Below are 20,195 nucleotides of genomic sequence, written 5' to 3' on the forward strand. Positions count from 1 at the left end.
GGTTCTTTTGCCAAATATTACCATTTAATTTGAATTATTCCATATGGTTTCCTTCCAATTTTATTTTTTTATATAAATATGAATTTGCGGTTGATGACTAATTTTCTTTATATATTTAGATGGTGGATAAACGTATTGCTCCGGGGGGGGTTGATTCCTAATGGGTTTTTTTTTCCTTTTTTTTGTAGTCAGTGGGGTTTTTTTTCCTAGTTAGATGGGGTTCTTTTTTTTCCTTTTTCCTATATATAATTTTTTTTCCATTTTTATATATTCAATCAGTTTTTTTCAGCTTTATTAATTGTATACATATTAATCTGTTGAAGTTTTGTATCATTCTATAGCTGTAGAAGATTATGTACCAATAAAAAGATTCTAAATATGAAAAAAGTACAGTTCAGATAAATGATAGGTCAAGAGTCCATTTTTTTTCACACAAGAGTCTGATAAACTCTAAGCTGTCCATTTGGAATTTCTGTACAAAACATCATTTGGTTTTCCTCTCTCCACCCTGATCATTATAAAGAACGCTGATTCCCTTCATAAAACTATTTTGGTTCTGTCTACTTATACAATAGTTTTCTAAATATGTTAATGAAACTTCCTTAATATGGTTTCTAGTGACTAAGACAATGGCTTCCCAATGTTTCTGCTCATCCAATACAGGCTGTCAGGCAGTGCATCCAATGGATTAATGGGAATAGAGAAGTCAGTTTAGGTGAGGCAGAGGTGGGCGTGATCAGATGTGGCATTGCTGAAGAGCAGTGTGTAGAAGGAGTGGCATGGTAACTTAGAGTGGTACAACACCACGTGGGTTTCCTCCAGAAATTCCACTTTCCTCCCACACTCCAAAGACCTACGGATAGGGTGAGTGAGTTTTGGGCAGCGTGATGATGCATTTCACTGTATGTGACAAATATATCTAATTTTCCTGTCTTCCTAACTCCCTCCTTCACTCCTTTGTTCCCTATGATATGTTGCAGGAACGGGAATAGAAAAACATTGCAGATTGTTCTCTACATAAACCACATGGACTGAATGTTGTCATCTCTTCATGGAAAATAAGATTAATGTTGTCGTCATTGCCTTGCATACAAGCACATGTACACATAAAAGAATGCTCTTATTAGTGTAAGAATATAATAGGTAAAATATAGCAATGGTCACTTAATATCTTGCTCTCCCCTTTTTCTTTTACTGCAGACTCCGATAATACTGACACCAAATACCTTGCCATCTGCCATTCATTTCTGGAGTACACTCAGCCCCATAGCTCCAATGAGTCCTGCAAAGCTCTCGTTCCAGGTAAGAGTCAATGCTGCCCGTTGCTCTCAAGATATTGGAAAGAACTCTGGTGTAAGATCGGTGGAACTTCATTGAAATGGCACCTACTTATGTATGTTCGAGGGGTTGACTCCCTTTGGTTGACAGGACAAATGCTTGAGAGACTGAGATCCAGAGAGACTGAGGATAGAGCAGAGGATAAAGGTTGCTGGATTCTGGTTTTTTATCAACCCAGAGGTTCTAAAATCAAGAATGGGGCATAAACATAGAAAACATACAGCACAATACAGGCCCTATGGCCCACAAAGCTGTGTTGAACGTGTCCCTACCTTAGAACTACCTAGGCTTACCCATAGCCCTCTATTTTTCTAAGCTCCATGTAGCCATCCAGGAGTCTCTTAAAAGACCCTATCATTTCCGCCTCCACCACTGCCGCCGGCAGCCCATTCCACACACTTACCACTCTCTGCGTAAAAACTTACCCCTGACGTCTCCCCTGTACCTGCTTCCAAGCACCTTAAAACTATGCCCTCTCGTACTAGCCATTTCAGCCATGGGGAAAAGCCTCTGACTATCCACATGATCAATGCCTCTCATCATCCTATACACCTCTATCAGGTCACCTCTCATCCTCCGTCACTCCAAAGAGAAAAGGCCGAGTTCACTCAACCTATTCTCATAAGGCATGCTCCCCTATCAGGTAACATCCTTGTAAATCTAAAAGTTATAAATCAAACTTTGTTGCTTGTGGCCATTTTACAAGAACAAAGAATAAACACAAAGAAAGAAGGGCTGAGAATAAAATCTTCCTCCAACTGAGAGGATAACATTCCAGTGATAACTATTAACCCGATTCAAGTGTCTCAACATGTGGTACAGAAACAACAAGAAAAATACAGAAGTAGCTATATTACAATTACTGGAACATTCACTGAATGTGTATAGGTAATAATATATGTAACACTCAGCTCTATCAACCCACATTTGTCTAGGGGAAACCGCTGTTTGCCCACCAAACTGTGTCTCACATTTGCGTAGATGCTGTGTATGCACCCCGGCACAACCCACAACGTAAAATATCAGTCAGTCACAATGTATGTTTGAATGATTACACTTTACTGTAACTGTGGAGTAGAGAAACAAAAATATAAAATAAAAAGGCACCAAGAATAGAGATTATACAGTTCGTGCACATGTTAGAGCTCACGCAATATCCTCAGTCCACCATTCGATTTCCTCCAAACTCCACAACCCTCAGACTGGGACCAACCCGCGGTGGTCTACCAGAGCACTTTCCGCATGTCCTCCCTCTTCGCTTCTCCTCGCCGAACTTCCCGCGCACCAACCCCAGTTCCCACACATACAGATAGAGTAACAAGACTCCCATTGGTTAGTCCTCCCCACCCCCCACCCCCGTTATCAGTACTTATAACCCAAACGTTTCAGCTACGGAGAACATTACCTCATAGTTAACATTACAGAGAAGCCATTTTATAATTAGCAGTTAACAGTTAGCATTACAGTTAATATTACTGAGAACCCTATGTATAAAAAATACAAGCAAGCATAGGAAAGTTAAGCTAAAGAAAAATCATTATTCTAACAATGTGGATAAGGTAGATACCACAGAAGGTCATAAATTTTGAAATGAGGAATGTGAGATGTGTCCAAAACTGAGACTTAAGAGATTTTTGGATGCCTGAAGAATTTGAGATATTGGAATTAGGTGGGAAGGTTGAGTTGAAGATTAGCTATGATCTTGTGCTAGAACAGGCTCAAGGGACCAAATAGTTTCATCTGGCTTTGGTTTCTTCTTATAAAATAAATTCTTCCCAGAAAGTATTGAAATATTGTATCAAAGGTTCACACCTTTTGGCAGATAAAATTTGGAAATCCATATCTCTGGGTTTGATGATATTTTGCACAGGCTCAGGCCTGTCTGCTTCTGCTTGTTGTGCGTTAAGAAATCTGGAGTATGAATCTAGTAAAGAGGGTCAAAGATCTGCCCCTGTCCTAGGCATTTGTGGGTCATTGAGTTATAGAGCAATACAAAGTCAAAGTAAAATGTATTATCAATGTACGTATACATTACCATATATTACGTTGAGATTCATTTTCTTTCAGACATTTACAGGAAAATAAAGAAATAGGATAGAATGTATGAGAAACTATACATAAGCAAGGACTGATAAATAACCAACGTGCGAAAGAAGACAAACTGTGCAACTAAAAGTAAATAATGCTTAGTTCATGAGCTGTAGTACAGAATGGAATCAGACCTTTAAGCCCAACTTGTCATTCTGACCAAGGTGCCCATAGGCATTTTTTTAAACCATAAAAAAGAGATAGGGTCTAGTGGAGTGGCCACTGTCAGAGTGGGAACTTTGATGAGAAGAGGCTAAGGCCAGTGAAACAGGTGAGAAGGGTAGGTTTTTCCTTTCAATATTGCTAATTTGGTCTTGGTTGCCCAGTGCAGGCAGATTGGCAGATATGGCAGTGGAATGCTCCTCCTGTAGGATGTGGGAATTCATGGAACCTGATGGCCCCCCGATGACTACACCTGCAGGAAGTGTAACCAACTCCAGCTGCTGAAAGACCGCATTAAGGAGCTGGAGTTGGATGAACTAAAGATCATCTGGAAGGCAAAGCAATTGATAGATATGACTTTCGAGCAGGTGGTTACACCTAGAGTGCATAATTCAGGGAGTAGATGAGTGAACATCGAGAGAGGTAAAGGGAGAAGGAAGTCAGTGCAGGGTCCCCCTGTGGCCTTTCCCCTCATCAACAGGTATACCCCTTTGGATTCTGCTGAGGGGGATGGCCTAACGGAGCAAGACAGCAGCAGTCAGACCCATAGCACTGTGGTCGGCTCTGAACCTCAGAAGGGTAGGGTGAAGTCAGGCGGAGCAATAGTCATAGGGACTCGATAGTTAGGAGGACAGATGGGGGATACTGCAGCAGCAAAAGAGATGCCAGGGCAGTCAGTGTGTTGCCTCCCGGATGCCAGGGTCCAGGATGTCTCTGAGTGTTTGCAGAATATTCTTGAAGGGGAGGGTAAGAAGCCAGAGGTTGTGGTACATATTGGTACAAATGACATAGGAGAGGGGTGGAGGTCTTGCGCAGTAAGTTTAGGGAGTTAGGAAGGAGGCTGAAGAGCAGGACCTCCAAGGTGGTAATTTCTGGATTACTCCTAGTGCCACGAGCTAGTGAAGCTCAGAACAGGAAGATAGCGCAGATGAATGGGTGGCTGAGGAGATGCTGCAGGGAGCAGGGTTTCAAGATCTTGGATCATTGGAACCTTTTCTGGGGAAGGGGTGGCCTGTACAAGTGGGATGGATTGCACCTGAATAAAGGGGAACCAGTATCCTGGGAGGGGTACAGCCACAGGGGTACTCTCTAGTACCTGACTCTTAGACTTCTCTCTCCTGACTGTGACCCACTTGTCTGTCTCCTGTGGCCCTGGTGTGACCACCTGCCTGTAACTCCTCTCTGTCACCTCCTCACTCTCCCTGACCAGGCGAAGGCCATCGAGCTGCATCTCCAGTTCCCTAACTCGGTCCCTCAGGAGCTGCAGCTCGATGTACCTGGTGCAGATTTGGCCGTCCGGGAGGCTGGGAGTCTCCAGAACACCCCACATCTGACACTGAGCACAGAAAACTGGCCTCACACACATACTTCCTACCTCGCCTCGTCCCGTTACCACCTAAGCCCATTGAGCCAAAGCCCTATCACACCGCTGCCCGATGGATATGGCGGTCTTCTTTTTAAACCTTCCGCGCTCTACTGGCTGACATCACACGCCTGCACAGTCTCGCCCCTCTTTAACCCGAGTAGTAAAAATCTCCTTTCGCTCCGAAAAATCAGCCGTTCACTCGCAGCCTTCTTGCTCCAAATACTTTGCATTAATGAATTAATGAATACCTTGCTTCAGTATTCACCAAGGAAAAGGATCTTGGCAATTGTGGGGATGATTTACAGAAAACTGAGTCGATTGAACATATAGACATTAAGAAAGAGGATGTGCTAGAGCTTTTGAAAAGTATTATGTTAGAAAGGTCATTAGTTCAGAACAAGATATAACCCAGGCTACTGTGGGATTTAAGGGAGGAGATTGCAGAGCCTCTGGTGATGATCCTTGCATCATCAATAGGGACGGGAGAAGTATTGGAGGGTTACAAATGTTGTTCCCTTGTTCAAGAAAGGGAGTAGAGATAACTGTGGAAATTATAGATCAATGAGTCTTACTTAAGTGGTGAGCAAATTGTTGGAGAAGATCCTGAGAGGCAGGATTTATGAACATTTGGAGAGACATAATCTGATTAGGAATAGTCAGCATGGCTTTGTCAAGGGCAGGTCATGCCTTACGAGCCTGATTGAATTCTTTGAGGATGTAACAATAAACATGATGAAGGTAGAGCAGTGGATGTAATGCATATGGATTTCATGAAGGCACTTGATTAACTTCCCCATGTGAGGCTCATTCAGAAAGTATGGAGGCATGGGATCCAAGGGGACCTTGCTTTGTGGATCCCAGAACTAGCTTGCCCACAGAAGGCAAAGGGTGGCTGTAGATGGTTCATATTCTCCATGGAGGTCGGTGACCAGTGGTGTTCTGCAGGGATGTATTCTGGGATCCCTTCTCTTTGTGAGTTTTATAAATGACTTGGATGAGGAAGTAGAAAGGTGGGTTAGTAAGTTTGCCGATGACACAAAGGTTGGGGGTGTTGTGGATAGTGTGGAGGGTTGTCAAACGTTAAAGCAGGGCATCGATAGGATGCAGAACTGGGCTGAGAAGTGGCAGATAGAGTTCAACCCAGTTAAGTGTGAAGTGGTTCATTTGGGTAGGTCATATTTGAAGACAATATATAATATTAATGGTAAGACTCTTGGAAGTGTGGAGGATCTGAGAGATCATGGGGTCTGTATCCATAAGACACTCAAAGCTGCTGCACAGGTTGACAGTGTTGTTAAGAAGTGTATGGTGTGTTGGCCTTCATCAACCATGGGATTGAGTTCAAGGTCCGTGAGGTAATGTTACAGCTATATAAGACCTTAGTCAGACCCCACTTGGAGTACTGTGTTCAGTTCTGGCCACCTCACCACAGGAAGGATGTGGATACTATAGAGAGAGAGTGCAGAGGAGATTTACAAGGATGTTGCCTGGATTGGACAGCATGCTTATGAGAATAGGCTGAGTGAACTGGACCTTTTCTCCTTGGAGCCACAGAGGCTGAAAGGTGACTTGATAGAGTTGTACAAGATGATGAGAGGCATTATTCATGTAGATAGCCAAAGGCTTTTTCCCAGGGTTGAAATGGCTAACACAAGATGGCTTTAAGGTATTTAGAAATAGGTACGGGGGGCATGTCAAGGGTATGTTTTTCACATAGAAGGGTGGTGGTTGCATGGAATGCACTGCCAACGATAGTGGTAGAAGTAGATACAATAGGGTCTTTAAAGAGACTCTTGGGTAGGTACATGGAGCTTAGAAAAACAGCTATGTGGTAGGGTAAATCTTGGCAGTTTCTAGGGTAGGTTATGTGGTTGCCATAACATTGTGGGTCAAAGGACCTGTAATGAGCTAACACGAGGAAATCTGCAGATGCTGGAAATTCAAACAACAACACACACAAAATGCTGGTGGAACACAGCAGGCCAGGCAGCATCTATAGGGAGAAGCGCTGTCGTCGTTTCGGGCCGAGACCCTTTGTCGGGTCTAACCGAAAGGAAAGATAGTAAGAGATTTGAAAGTAGTTGGAGGAGGGGAAATGGGAAATGACAGGAGAAGACTAGAGGGGGTGGGATGAAGCTAAGAGCTGGAAAGGTGATTGACGAAAATGATACAGAGCTGGAGAAGGGAAAGGATCATGGGACGGGAGGCCTCAGGAGAAAGAAAGGGGGGGGAGCACCAGAGGGAGATGGAGAACAGGCAAACAACTAAATATGTCAGGGATGGGGTAAGAAGGGGAGGAGGGGCGTGTAATGAGCTGTAGATTTCTGTGTTCTAGAACAGTACTGTGTATAGTATAGACCCTTTTAACCTACTTCAAGATCAATCTAATGCTTCCCCCCACTGCTCTCCTTTCATCAATTTGTTTTGTCACTTCCTTTGAAGAATTCAGTCATGCTCGTGGACATGACTAGCCTCTCACAAAGATTATCTCTAATCAGACTATGCTTCTGCAAATGAAAGTCTCTAAGAATTTTCTCCAAAAGTTTGCCCACCATTGATTTAAGAATCACTGGTCTATAATTTCCAGTGTTATCCATATTAGCTTTCTTGAATAATGGAATAGCATCTTCCATCCTCCATTCTTCTGGTACTACTGTGGCCAGTGAGGACTCAAAAGATCATCAACAGAGATGCAGCAATCGCTTTCCTTTTTCCCATAGTAACATCTGCATGAAGAAGTTGCTTCTCAGGTCCCCTTGAAAGCATTCCCATCTCTCCCTAAACCCATGGGCTCTAGTTTTTGGTTCCCTTTCCATGGGGAAAAAAGACTGTGTTCATTTATCTTATCTGTGGCCTTCATGATTTTATGCTTATCTGTAAGGTCACCCTTCGGTCTCCTACATTCCAAGAATTGAAGTCCTAACCCACTCAAGTTCTCCATCTAAACCAAACTGTCAAGTCCTGGCAATGTTATTGTAAATCAACAGCAGACATGCACTGTAGAAGAAAGCTCCTGTAGAAAGTGTCTGTAACTTTAAGAAATGCTCATTATGTAATGTTTCAAAGGTTTCAGTGGTACATTTAATGTCAGAGAAATGTATACAATATGCATCCTGAAATTCCTTTTCTTTGCAACCATCCACGAAATCAGAGGAGGGCCCCAAAGAATGAATGACAGTTAAATGTTAGAACCCCAAAGCTCCCCCACCCCCACGCATAAGCAGCAGCAAAGCAATGATCCCTCCTCCCCCCAGCAAAAAAAAAAGCATTGCCCCCCCACCGAGCACTCAAGCGTGCAGCAAAGCATTAATAAAGACAGAGATTTGCAGTACCCCAAAGATTACTCGTTCACCCAGTAATTCAACATACCACAGGCTCTCTCTCTCCCTAATAAGGGAAAAAGAGGGGTCCCCAATTCACAGCGAGAGAGGAGACATAACAAACAACTCGCTTATATACAATGTTAAAATTCTGTTGCATCGTTTCTTCTGAGCTCTGTAACCGAAGAACTCAGGTCTCTGGGAACACAGCCAGCTTGCAGCTTTAGATCTTCCATCTCCCACGACACACCAATTTCCTGTGGAGGCACTGACCTCAAGTCTGCCCACCTCCAGAGCCACGAAATCCCAGAACCCTGAAGGCGTGCTAGTCTTTTAGGCTGTGTCCTTGGCATATCGAATAGCGTCCAGTCATGAGACACCAAGAGCAGGTCCCATTCCCACAAAGAACCAAAGTCAGCATGTAACTCCAGGTCAGGGTCTTAAAAAGAACCCTGAAAGGGTAAAATAGAGATATTAAAGATAGAAATGGAGCTGTTTCCAAAGATGCAAGCAAAGGAGTCGTCGTTGGGCGCCGTGGTCCTCCTAAGCTCCACCCATTGTATAATGTTATATAAAATGTCACAAAGTGGATTCTCAACTCTCCATGACCAAGCCTATAACTGTTAACTGAACATGCTTTACACTCAACAACTTCTTTATTGGATACACCTGTATAGCTGTTCATTAATACAAATATCTAATAGGCCAATTATGTGGCAGCAATTCAATGCACAAAAGTATACAGACATGGTCAAGAGGTTCAGTTGATGTTCAGACCAAACATTCAGAATGGTGAAGAAATGTGATCTAACTGACTTTGACCTTGATGCCAGTTGGGGTGGTTTGAGTATCAACAGTCTCTAGAATTTACAGAGAATGGTGCACCAAAAAATAACTATCCAGAGAGCATCAGTTGTGTGGGCGAAAATGCCTCATTAATGAGAGGGGCCAGAGCAGAATGGTCAGACTGGAAGGCGATAGTAACTCAAATAACTACATGTTACATGCTGAAAAGCATCTCTGAATGCACGTCAAACCTTGAAGTGGATGGGCTCCAGCAGCAGAAGACCATGAATAAAGACTCGGTTGCCACTTCATTAGATGTACATGATAAAGTGACTACTGAGTCCATGTAGCTTGTTCTATGCAATGAAGCATTCTTGTTCACTTTCATATTAAGTGATCCAATAGAGGGAACATAGCACCTCAGACAATGGTGCACCCATTATATTAACCAGTATAAATAAAGGGGCCTTAATGAGTAAGTCTCTCTGAACCAGAGTTTGGATCTTCCTGTTCAGCTGTGGCATTGGCAAAGGTCAAGCTAATGGCTTGCTCCCCTAAATGGTAACAACATGAGATTTGTGAAAAAAAGTTGACGTGTTAAAACAGACATTAAAGATAATAATAGGTGGGAGTTCATCATTTTAAATCTCAGATTGATAGATATGTTTCTATCTCAGGTGCAGCAAAGTTACAGGCTCACTTTCAAGGACTCTGCGCTCATGGTTTCAGTATTATTTGTTGATTTAAAAATCTTTTTTGCACATTTGTCTTGCACTTCAGTTGTTAGTCAGTTTTTGTTTTTCTATATTTGTTTCATAAATTGTATTGTATTTCTTTATTTTCCAATAAATGTCTGCCAGAGAACAAATCTCAAGGTAGTATATGTTGACGGGGGAGTACTTCGATAATAACTTTACTTTGACTTTGATTTTGTCAAACTGGATATGTTTCTTCTAAGATGTAGCAAAGATTGGGATTAGGTAATGGGTCAGCCTTCATTCTGCTGAAGGTGAGATAGACTCAAGGGGCTAAATTATCTTTTTCTTCCCCCCCCCCACCCCCACTGATTGATATCTCTCTTTTAGTTTCCCTCAGCCGGAAATACCCAGATCCACATCCCCATTGCCAGTATGGATGGACTATCAACACCAGTGCTCTCATCGCCGGCTCTCCAGAAACCTTAAATGAACTTGGCATTACTCTAAGTTGATGGAGCAGGAGACAGAATTTGATGTTGTGCATAAATCTCTTCAGGCTGGACTGTTGGAGAAGATATTTAGTGCCATCAGCAAGGAAAATTGTTGAAGCTTTGAGGTGGAGTGTGAGGGGAGGACCAAACTCAATCCAGACTCCGTTGCTCGTACAGTGTGCCTGAACCCTTGAATTGCTGCTTCAAAGCAAGTTAATTACCTCACTCACAGTAGTTCCATCTTGAGGCAGGAAGTTGTGGGTTCAAGTCCCACTCCAGCGACCAGAGGGACAATAAAACCTCGTCACTGCAGGGCAGTGTGGAGGGAGTGCAGCAGTGTTCAAGGTGCTGACCTCAGGGTTAGGTATTGACGTGAGCACCACTTACCCTCAAAGGGGGAAGAAGAGCAGAGGCTCCTGTTGTCCTGAGTCCCTCAATCAATATTATCCAGGATCTTCACTTAGTTGTTTTCTGAAAGTTTGACATGCACAAATTGGCCACCTCACTTCATAGTAACATGAGTGACTACTAAAAGTGCTTCTTTGGATGTCATGGATTTTGCGATATTCTGGAAGGGATGTGCGAGGTGCTATTGAAATGCAAATCTTCCTCTCAGAAATGAGTCAAATAAGCTTTCAGGCTGGAAATCAACATCTGCCAGTTGTACAGGAGCTGGTCTTTTGAGGTGAACCTGAACCATCTGATCAGTATGGCACCCAAGGAAGCTCGTGAACATTTTGTTGGAATGTCAGTTATTAAATAAGTTAGTGATAATCAAAATCAGAATTGTTTAATATCACTGACCTATGTCATGAAATTTGTTATTTTGCAGCAGTAGTACTGTGCAATTCATTAAAAATACTACAAATTACAAAAAGAATAATATATTAAAAGGTTAAATTAAATATGTAGTGGAAAAAGAGAGCAAGAAGAGTGCAGTAGTGTTCATGGATTGGTAATGGACCATTCAGAAATCTGATGGTGGGGGGAAGAAGCTATTCCTAAAATGTTGAGTGTGTTTATTCAGGCTCGTGTCTCTCCTCCCGGATGGTAGTAATAAGAAGAGGGCATGTCCTGGGTGATGGGGACCATGATGAAACTATTGGAATTTTGTGAAAAAACAATCATGACATGCTAATCTCCTTCAGGTATTGGGGGGGGGGGGTTCTCATTCTTTAGATCTTTTCATAATTACCTTAACTGGTTCTTTCTCCAATGCAAAGCTTTACCCCCCCCCCTCCCCCCCAATCTCTGACACTGCCGAATTTGTAATTGAAACCTGGAGTTAGTGAGTTCACCTTTTGGACCGTACCTGGTTTCATATGTATTAGTGGCTCTTAACAATTGAGTTTGGGTATTAAACCAGAAGACAAGGCACCAGAATTAGGCCATCCAGCACATTGTATCATGGCTGATTTATTAACCTGCTCAACTCCACTCTCCTGCCTTCTCCCAGTAACCTTTGACACCCTTACTAATCGAGAAGCTTTGCTTTTAATGATGTGTCCTCCACCTTCGTCTGTGGCAGTGAATTCCACTGCTTTCTGATGAAAGAAATTCCTCCTCATCTCCGTCCTTGTATTCTGAGGCTGTGCCTTCTAGTACTAGACTCGCCCACTATTGGAAACATTCACTTCACGTCCACTCTATCGCTTTTTGTTATTTGATAGGTTTCAATGAGATTTCCTCCTCCTTCTTCTAAACTCCAGAGAGTACAAGCCCAGAGCCATCAAACGCTTCTCATACATTAATATAATTATAAATGTGACCATATTAAATAGTGGCCAAGAATATCCAGTAGCGATTTAAAAGAAAATTGTTAATGAGAAATATTAAAAGCTTGAACCAGTACATGGAACCCGCACAGCTGTAGGCTTGTCAGGGTGAATAGTCTCCTCCTGTGTTCTACCCATTCTGTGATACAAAGTGAGACTGCACCAGTTTTCTAATGTATTGGAACATTAGCAAGCATGAGTAATGTTGTTAGACAATGTGTGCGGAAGTTGTGTCTATTTATATAACGGTGGTTTACCAGCAGTGACACCAGTCACACTACAGAGTTTGCTTCACCAGTGCCTGTGGGACTGCCAGCTACACAACAACATACACAAAGGTCGGGGATAGAAAGAGTAATTTGGTCCAATGAGCAGGTTAAAACTGGAATTAATGAAGGTGTATTCCAGTTATCATTATGTGGTTAGGATCAAACCTTTACCATTTAAATGGCATAATGCTGTAAGATGTAGTGACAGAATTAACCCAATCAGCTCTCATCCACCATTTCATCATAGCTATATTTTTTCCAACCCCATTCTCCTGTCTTCTGCCTGTAATCCTTATCCCCTTTATCAACCAAGGACCTATCAATCTCTACCTTAGATACACCCATTGACTTGGCCTGGACTGCCTTGTGCAGCAACAAATTCCATAATTTCACCACACACTAGCTGCAGAAATTCCTCCTTGTCTCAGTTTTGAAGGGAGGTCCCTTTATTCCGAGAATATTTCTTGTGTAAGGTTAAATGAGCCAGTCAGAATTACCTGGCCCAGTATCCAGTTTTCTGCTCAACCATATTGCCTGACAGATGGCTTCAGATAATTATTTGAAGGAAGGCCTTTTCTTCTGATACTTGCTTACTTTAAATTGCTGCATGACAGAAGTTTCTGATGCAGGAATAATTCTAGCCATTATGCTTGTCTGAGAAGAGCTATGAAAACTAATCTTTGACCATGAACTGGAAGTCATAGAGTCATACAGCATCTGTATTAACACCCTGGCCCACCAGCAACTTCACCCAATTGTTATGTCTGTTTTGGCAATTCAAGTCCTCATTCAGACAGTTGAAAATTCTGTCAGTGACTGGTTCCACCACTCTCTCAGGCAGTGCAAGCTATGGTTTCTTGTAGGAAACAAAACTAATTCAAGTCATTCTATTGTAATTGTGTTTATAATCTCATTGATTTAAGCAAAGTGTAGTATAATATAAAGAAAAGTGAAAGTACAGTTTTTTTTCTACCAAAGTTAATTTGATTAGAGTAATACAACAGTCTATAAGTTACCAGCTCCCTCCATCTCTTTTCTAACTCATTCTAAAAATGCCCAGGAAGCAGATTTATTGACCAATTTTTAAAGAGATCCTCAAGAGGTGGAGTGAGCATGTAGAATGTAGCACTGTCTCCAAGCCCAGCTCACTCACTTGAATGTTGAGACTCAGTCTCCAGTTCTTGAGCTGTAGAACACTGACAGTGTCACAGTGTGGTGGCATATACCAGGCAGCATGATGCTTTCTGGTGTTTGCAAACAGGGTTCAATTCCTGCACACTTTGTAAGGAGTTAATATATTTTTACTGTCACTGTGTGGTTTTCCTATCACATTGCAAAGATGTATGAGGTTAGAGTTAGTAAGTTGTGGGCATGTTAGGTTGTTAGCAGAAGCAAGGCTGCCCACAGCACATCCTTGGACAGTGTTGGTTGTTGATGCAAACAGCACATTTCACTGTATGCTTCGATGTACATATGACTAATAAAGTTAGTCTTTAATTTTTTAACTGAGACGAGCTCATCTCCTGATATATCACTAAGTTGGAATCATATTTGGAGAAGTTATTGTGAACAGTGGTCTGTGCAAGACTGTCCCCTTTTTTCAAGAGTACAGGATTGAAATGCATTGTTCAAACAGAATCAAAGCAATTTTCCTGAACTAGTCATGCACTTTCTAACCTGGTGGTTATCAAAGTTAATGTTCTGAAATAAGAAGAGCACCATTCTGTAACGTGGTTGGTTCCTATTTTGAGATCAGCCATGACTTGTAAATTAGTGACTAAAGTCATGATGCTATTCTGCTATATATCTTTTATAACACATGTATATTATTAACAAAAGGTAACCTTTATAAATAGATTTATTTTTTCGATGTTGTGTATGTTCTTGTAATCAGATGGAGTGAATAGATTCTAACAGAACACAAGCTGCTACCTTTGATAATTGATTATTAGTGTTCAGCTGACTTATTCCTGTACCCATGGTGACCTGTTACAGTGACTCCCTTTTTTAAATGTCAATGAAATGTATTTTTGTAATTGTATAATGATGTATCTTGTAAACATCCTATGTAAAACCAGTTAGATTAGTTATAATATAACTGAATGGTAGAATGGATTTAAGGGGATGAATGGCCCTCTCGTGGTCCTCTGTTCTGATGCCACTGTTTGACTCCGATCATTCGTGTTATATTGCAGTGCTTACTGGGGGAGAAACGGGAGCATTTTTCTTCTTTATTGACACCGTGTAGGTATTGTGATCTCTGTTTTCCCCTTTCCCACCACCTATGTCACTTTGTTCCTAAAGTTCCACCCATGTAACCACCTGGAGCTGATAGGGTGTCCCAGAGAAACTGAATCACTCCATTTCTCCCCATGTCACCACCTCCACTCAAAGTACAAGACCAGGAATTCCTCTTTGAGGAACTGTGCAATGGGATACATCCAGACATTCCATGAATGTGATAGATATGTAACATGAACCATGCGTAAATTGTAGAGTGCTTCAGAGGAAAAGACGACCTTAGACTTAAGGATCTCACTGGGGTCTGTTGTAAGTTAGTTGATAGGATTGATTGCTTTGTATAGAACATCCCACATTCTCACAAGGAGAAATTTACAGTAGCCAATTAACCTACCAATCCACATAGAATATAGAACAGTACAGTACAGGCCCTTTGGTCCACAATGTTGTGCCAACCCTTTTTAACCTACTTTAAGATCTTCTCTCCTGCATAGCCCTCCATTTTATTTCATCCATGTGCCTATATAAGAGCCTCTTAATGTCCTTTGCCCTTGTGTCAACAAGAATAATAGTATCTGAACTAATTGACCTCGAGATTCTACTGTTTTCTGTGACACCCATGTGTATCACTGCACCAGCACACCCCCGCCTGCACACATCAGTCAGTGGCACTTCATCACAGAAGTGACTTGGCATCAGAGCAGATGGTAACTCTGTTGTGAATTCTAGGTTTAAAAATGACGATCCATTCGGAAGTAATTTAGGGGATACCATTAGATGGAACTACCAATGACTCCCTTGGCAATACTCTATCATTGGAAAAGTATTTACTATGTAAAACAGTGACTGTCCAATACAAAGAACAAAGGGATTTTTGTCAACCTTTGGAGTGAAATCCAACCTTTCAAAATTAAACAGTCAATAACCCATGAGTTTTAAGTGGATTAACAACGCCATTAATAAAATGGGTTGGCACTTTTTTTATTGACAGACATTTAAATCTCTGAACAACAGCATAATTTATGTTCTTTAGAAGTGGTAGTGCTACATTAAAAGGAGGGAAGAGTCTTCAGAGGAAGTGTCAGACTTGGATCAATGGAAGGGGAGGATCAGAGTTTGAGTCTCATTTGGGAAGCACAAACGCAAAAATCTCGGACGGTGTTCCAAGCACAGAGTGCTGAATCTTTGGAGGAGCAGTTCCTAAAGGATGAGATGTGAGCTCTCTGGTGGTGTCTGCAATCCCATGTGCTTTGTTAAGGGGCAATGGAATATGTTCCCATATATTTAACCCTTCAGTCACTGATTCTGAATGACGTGACATTGGGTTGAATTGTGTTGGCCTCTCCTTGGCTGGTTATGATATACTTACCTTTGTTGTTCCCTGTGCCCTGTTGAAGTTACATCCATGGTTGTTTCCTGAGGCTGTGCTTTGTGACTGGGTGTCAGTTGATGGGATGAAATCAGATCACATCACCCTACAACAGCAGTCGGTGATCGATAATCAGGGTTCAATTCCTGCTGTCTGTAAGTTCTCACCATGACAGTGATAAATTGGTTTCCTCCCACATTCCAAAAATGTACAGGGTAGTGTTAGTGAGCTGTGGCCATGCTCCGTTGACACCAGAAACGTGGTGACACTTAGCACAATCCTCACTGATTTGATTATTATTATTTATTTATTTAGAGGTAGAGTGCAGAACAGGCCCTTCCAGCTCGATAAGCCGCACCAGCCAGCATTCCACCAGTTTAATCCTAGCCTAATCATGGGACAATTTACAATGACCAATTATCCTACTTTGGACTGTGAGTGGAAACCAGAGCACCCAGTGGAAACCCACACACTCATGGGAAGGTCATGCAAACTTGTTGCAGACAGTACTGGAATTGAACTCCAACGCCCCAAGTCGTAGGAGTTCCACGCTAACTGCTGTGCTACAGTGGGCACCCCCATTGAGGCAGAAATCCAGAATGGGAGTGCAGAGTTCTGTTTATGAGCTTGCTGTCTTATCTGCTAAAATTCTTTATAATGTTCCAGTGATTATCCTGCTGCATTCTGAACCAGTATGTTACCATAAAAGTTCATGTAATCGCATAACATAGATCCTTAAAAGAGCCTTTCAGAGCCATTTAAATGGCAAAGTAAAGAATAATTTCATGCAGTGAAATATTTTTCCTCAAAGTCTACAATACTACTAAACTGAGGAAACCTTCACTATCATTTGTACCTCAGGTCAGGCAACTCATGCAAGCTTTTCATTGTATGCTTCAATGCACAAGTGAAAAATACTGCTAATCTTTAGGCCAGGTGTCTGTGTTACTCTGGATTTCCACTGTCTGCAAAATTTGTTAAGTTTATGATGTCAATCTAACTGACCCCTTCTGATAGAACAAATAATGTCATTTTATTTTTACAATTTCTAATGTCTCCTGATGATCGGAGACATTTAAATGCACTTAAGGAATATTTGCATAAATGAAGGAACATCAAACATTCTACCATTCATGTAAATTAACTAAATCATTACTAATAATCTTTAAATTCAGTGAAAGGAAACAATCTCCTTTCCTTTTCACATGAAGGGAGCTCTGCTAGATGCACAGTTTGGCTTGGAGTTGGTAATTTGTACACATCTCTCCAGCTTGGTATGGTGCTGAACTGGCAGTTGTGACTCCTGAAGGAGATCTAGCCTCCAGCGTATTCTGTACCTCTATGATGCATTGTACAGAAGTAAAGATGCATGCATTCCAGCTACCCAGCCCTTCTTTTGGGTGCTCCTAGTTAGTTAATAGCACAATGTCAGAATCATTAAAAGCCATTATTGCATTGTGTTTTTGTGTCACCTTTTATGTAAGCAAACTCATCTCAGCATTTTCTACATTATTAAAGCACTTCATCAAATGCAAAGCATTTGGAATGTTCTAAAACAGATGTCATAAGGAGTTTGAGGCAGATTTTATTCCTGGAAAAGTTTGCATTCTGTCTGTTGTAAAATATTGTTGTATTAGCTCTCATTAGTTGGAAATTGAGTTCAAGAACCACAACATGATGTTGCAGCTTGATAAAATCCTGGTTAGACCACACATGGAATATTGTGTACCGTTCTTGTCGCCTCATTTCCCTGCCTCACACAACATAGAATTGTTACTAAATTTATGCATTGTGTTTAAAGGATTCTCTGGAACTGGTTTAATTTTTTCAAAATGTAGGTCAGGCACTGAATTGCAAATCTGATCCTGTATTTTTAAAAAGAAATCATGTTTGTCTTGTGCCTGTTTGGTATGTTATGATTATAGTAACTTCGGGGTGAAAATCCTCTGAATTAGTTGTCTGTTTCTGAAGTGTAATTTTGTTTTTCTTTTGTCTATTTTATCTACAACCAAAATAAAGTGTATTTTTTGCTACCTTATTGTTTATTTCATGTGTCTATTAAGGTGTTGATTTCATGAGGGGCAGCTGAGCATTGACTTAAACTGGAAGGATTTTCAATCTCATTCCACCATCAATGTCTACAGACACATTAATAACTGGGCATCCATCCACTTTTGTCATTGCTCACTTCGGTGCCTGTGCTTTCAGCTTCCAAGCCTTTAAACTTTTTATTTTTTCTGTCTTAGAAACTTCACTTCTCTGCCTCTAGGTTTCTCTTCAACTGTTTGGTTCTTGAACCAATCTGCACAACCCTACACAGAAAATGGTTGAAAATTCTCCGCAGGTACTTGTGGAAAGAGAAACAGGATTAACATTTCAGGTTGAAGACCTTTAGTGTGTGGTTTTGATTCAGCCTCCTCTTGGTACACCTAGAGATGTAGAATCTTCAAACTAGAGCATTAACTCTTGTTTCTCTTTTACTCTTTTTATATCTGGGGAAAAAAACACTTTTTATATCTTCTTTTAAAAGATAGCTAGCTTAATCCATATTTCATCTTTTCTTTCCTTATGGCTTTTTAGTTGCCTTCTGTTGATTTTTAAAAGCTTCCCAAATTACTAACTTCCCACAAATGTTTAGTATATTATATACCCTCTCTTTTGCTTTTATGCTGTCTTTGACTTTATCAGCTGCGATTGCCTCATCCTCTTTTTAGAATACTTATTCATCTTCGGGACGTATCTATCCTGTGCCTTCCATATTGCCCTCAGAAATACCAGCCATTGCTGTTCTGCCGGCATCCCTGATACTGTCATAGAGCACTGCATCACAGATACAGACCCTTTGGCCCATCTAGTCCGTGCCAAGCTTATTCTGCCTAGTCCCATTGACTTGCATCTGAACCATAGTCTGCTGTACCCCTCCCATCCATGTGCTAATTTAAACTTCTAAATGGTGCAATCAAACCCACATACCTCATTTCCACTGGCAGCTTGTTCCACACTGATACCAACCTCTGAGTGAAGCTCTGGCCCACCCCTAGATTCTCCTTAAATATTTCACCTTTCACCCTTAACTTGTGACCTCCAGTTCTAGTTACTTCCAACCTCAATGGAAAAAGCCTGTTTAAATTTATCCTATCTTTTCTCCTCATAAATTTGTATACCTCAATCGTCTCCCCCACACTCTAAGAGTATTGCCTACACAGGAGGGACAAAATAGAGTACCTATTAACCTCGCCAGCCCAGATTATACAAGTAGAGTGGTCAAACAGAGGAAGGACATATATAAAGTAAATGGTATGAAAGCAAGGAATGTTGATGAATAGAGAGACCTAGGGATGTAAGTTCTGAACTTCCTGAAAGCAGCAGTTCAGGTGGTACAGAGGATATGGTAAGCCTATCTTCATAGGTCATGAGGCTGAATGTAAGGGTTGGGGTATTACATTCAAGCTTTATAATATACTGGTTAAGGTGCACTTACTGTTTTTTAGCTGCACTGTAGGAAGACTGTGATTGAATGGAGAGAATATTCACCAAGATATTGCCAGGATTGGAGGATGTTAGTTATGGGAAGAGATTGGATAGGCTGGACTTGCTTTTCCTAACGTGAAGGAGGTTGAAGAATGACCAAATAGAAAAACATAAGTTTGTGACAGGCATGGATAAGGTAGATAGTAAAAAAAATCTTTTTTGTATGGCAGAGCAGGGCTATCCAAACAAGAAACCAAAGCTTTAAAGTGAGAAGAAGGAGTTGTTAAGAGGATCTTAGGAATATCTGAATTGTATTGCCAGAGGAGATGATGGAACCAGATACAATAACATCACTAAAGAGGCATTTCAACAGACACCTAACTAGGCAAGGTATAGGTGGGCATGGTCCTAATGCAGGTAACTATGATTAGCTTAGATGGGCAAAAAGGTTGATATGAACATGGTGGCCAAAGGGTGTTTTTCCATGCTGTACAGCTCTGTGACTCTAAGACACATCTTTGGGATGTGGGAGGAAATTGGAGCACTAGTTTCCAGGAGTACAAGCTGACAGGTGATAGCTGAGACCAAGTGAGCGGGAAGGTGGATGGGTTGGGGAGGTGGTATAAAGTGAGAAGCTGAGAGGGGATAGGTGGAAGGGATAAAGGGCTGAAAAAGAAGGAATCTAATAGGAGAGGACAGTGGACTACGGGACAGGGTGGGAGAGAATTGTGACCAGAGGGAGGTGATGGACTGGTGAAGAGAACAAAAGGGGAATGGAAAAAGAGACAAGAAGGGAGGGGGAAGAAATTCACAGAAGTTAG

The 20,195-nt window shown here is 41.5% G+C and overlaps 1 protein-coding gene and 1 long non-coding RNA gene across 3 annotated transcripts in view; one reads left to right on the forward strand and one right to left on the reverse strand.

The window, feature by feature from the left end:
• LOC140742129 (uncharacterized) overlaps window positions 1-20,195 on the reverse strand; it is a 501,191-nt gene that overhangs the window by 384,727 nt on the left and 96,269 nt on the right. The gene's annotated exons all lie outside the window — the stretch shown is intronic.
• Window positions 1-20,195, forward strand: part of LOC140742006 (ETS domain-containing protein Elk-1-like) — a 188,160-nt gene that overhangs the window by 148,084 nt on the left and 19,881 nt on the right. The window contains exons 4-5 of one of the 2 annotated variants that reach the window (XM_073072666.1): window positions 1,201-1,302; window positions 10,146-17,936. In XM_073072666.1, coding sequence (XP_072928767.1) covers window positions 1,201-1,302; window positions 10,146-10,244 — 201 coding nt within the window. In that variant the 3' untranslated portion in view covers window positions 10,245-17,936. Of the gene's footprint in view, window positions 1-1,200; window positions 1,303-10,145; window positions 17,937-20,195 lie in introns of those variants that run through there. The other variant, XM_073072665.1, reaches the window with a different exon arrangement.

Source organism: Hemitrygon akajei, chromosome 19 (assembly GCF_048418815.1).
Source record: "Hemitrygon akajei chromosome 19, sHemAka1.3, whole genome shotgun sequence".
NCBI classification, from domain to species: Eukaryota; Metazoa; Chordata; class Chondrichthyes; order Myliobatiformes; family Dasyatidae; genus Hemitrygon; species Hemitrygon akajei.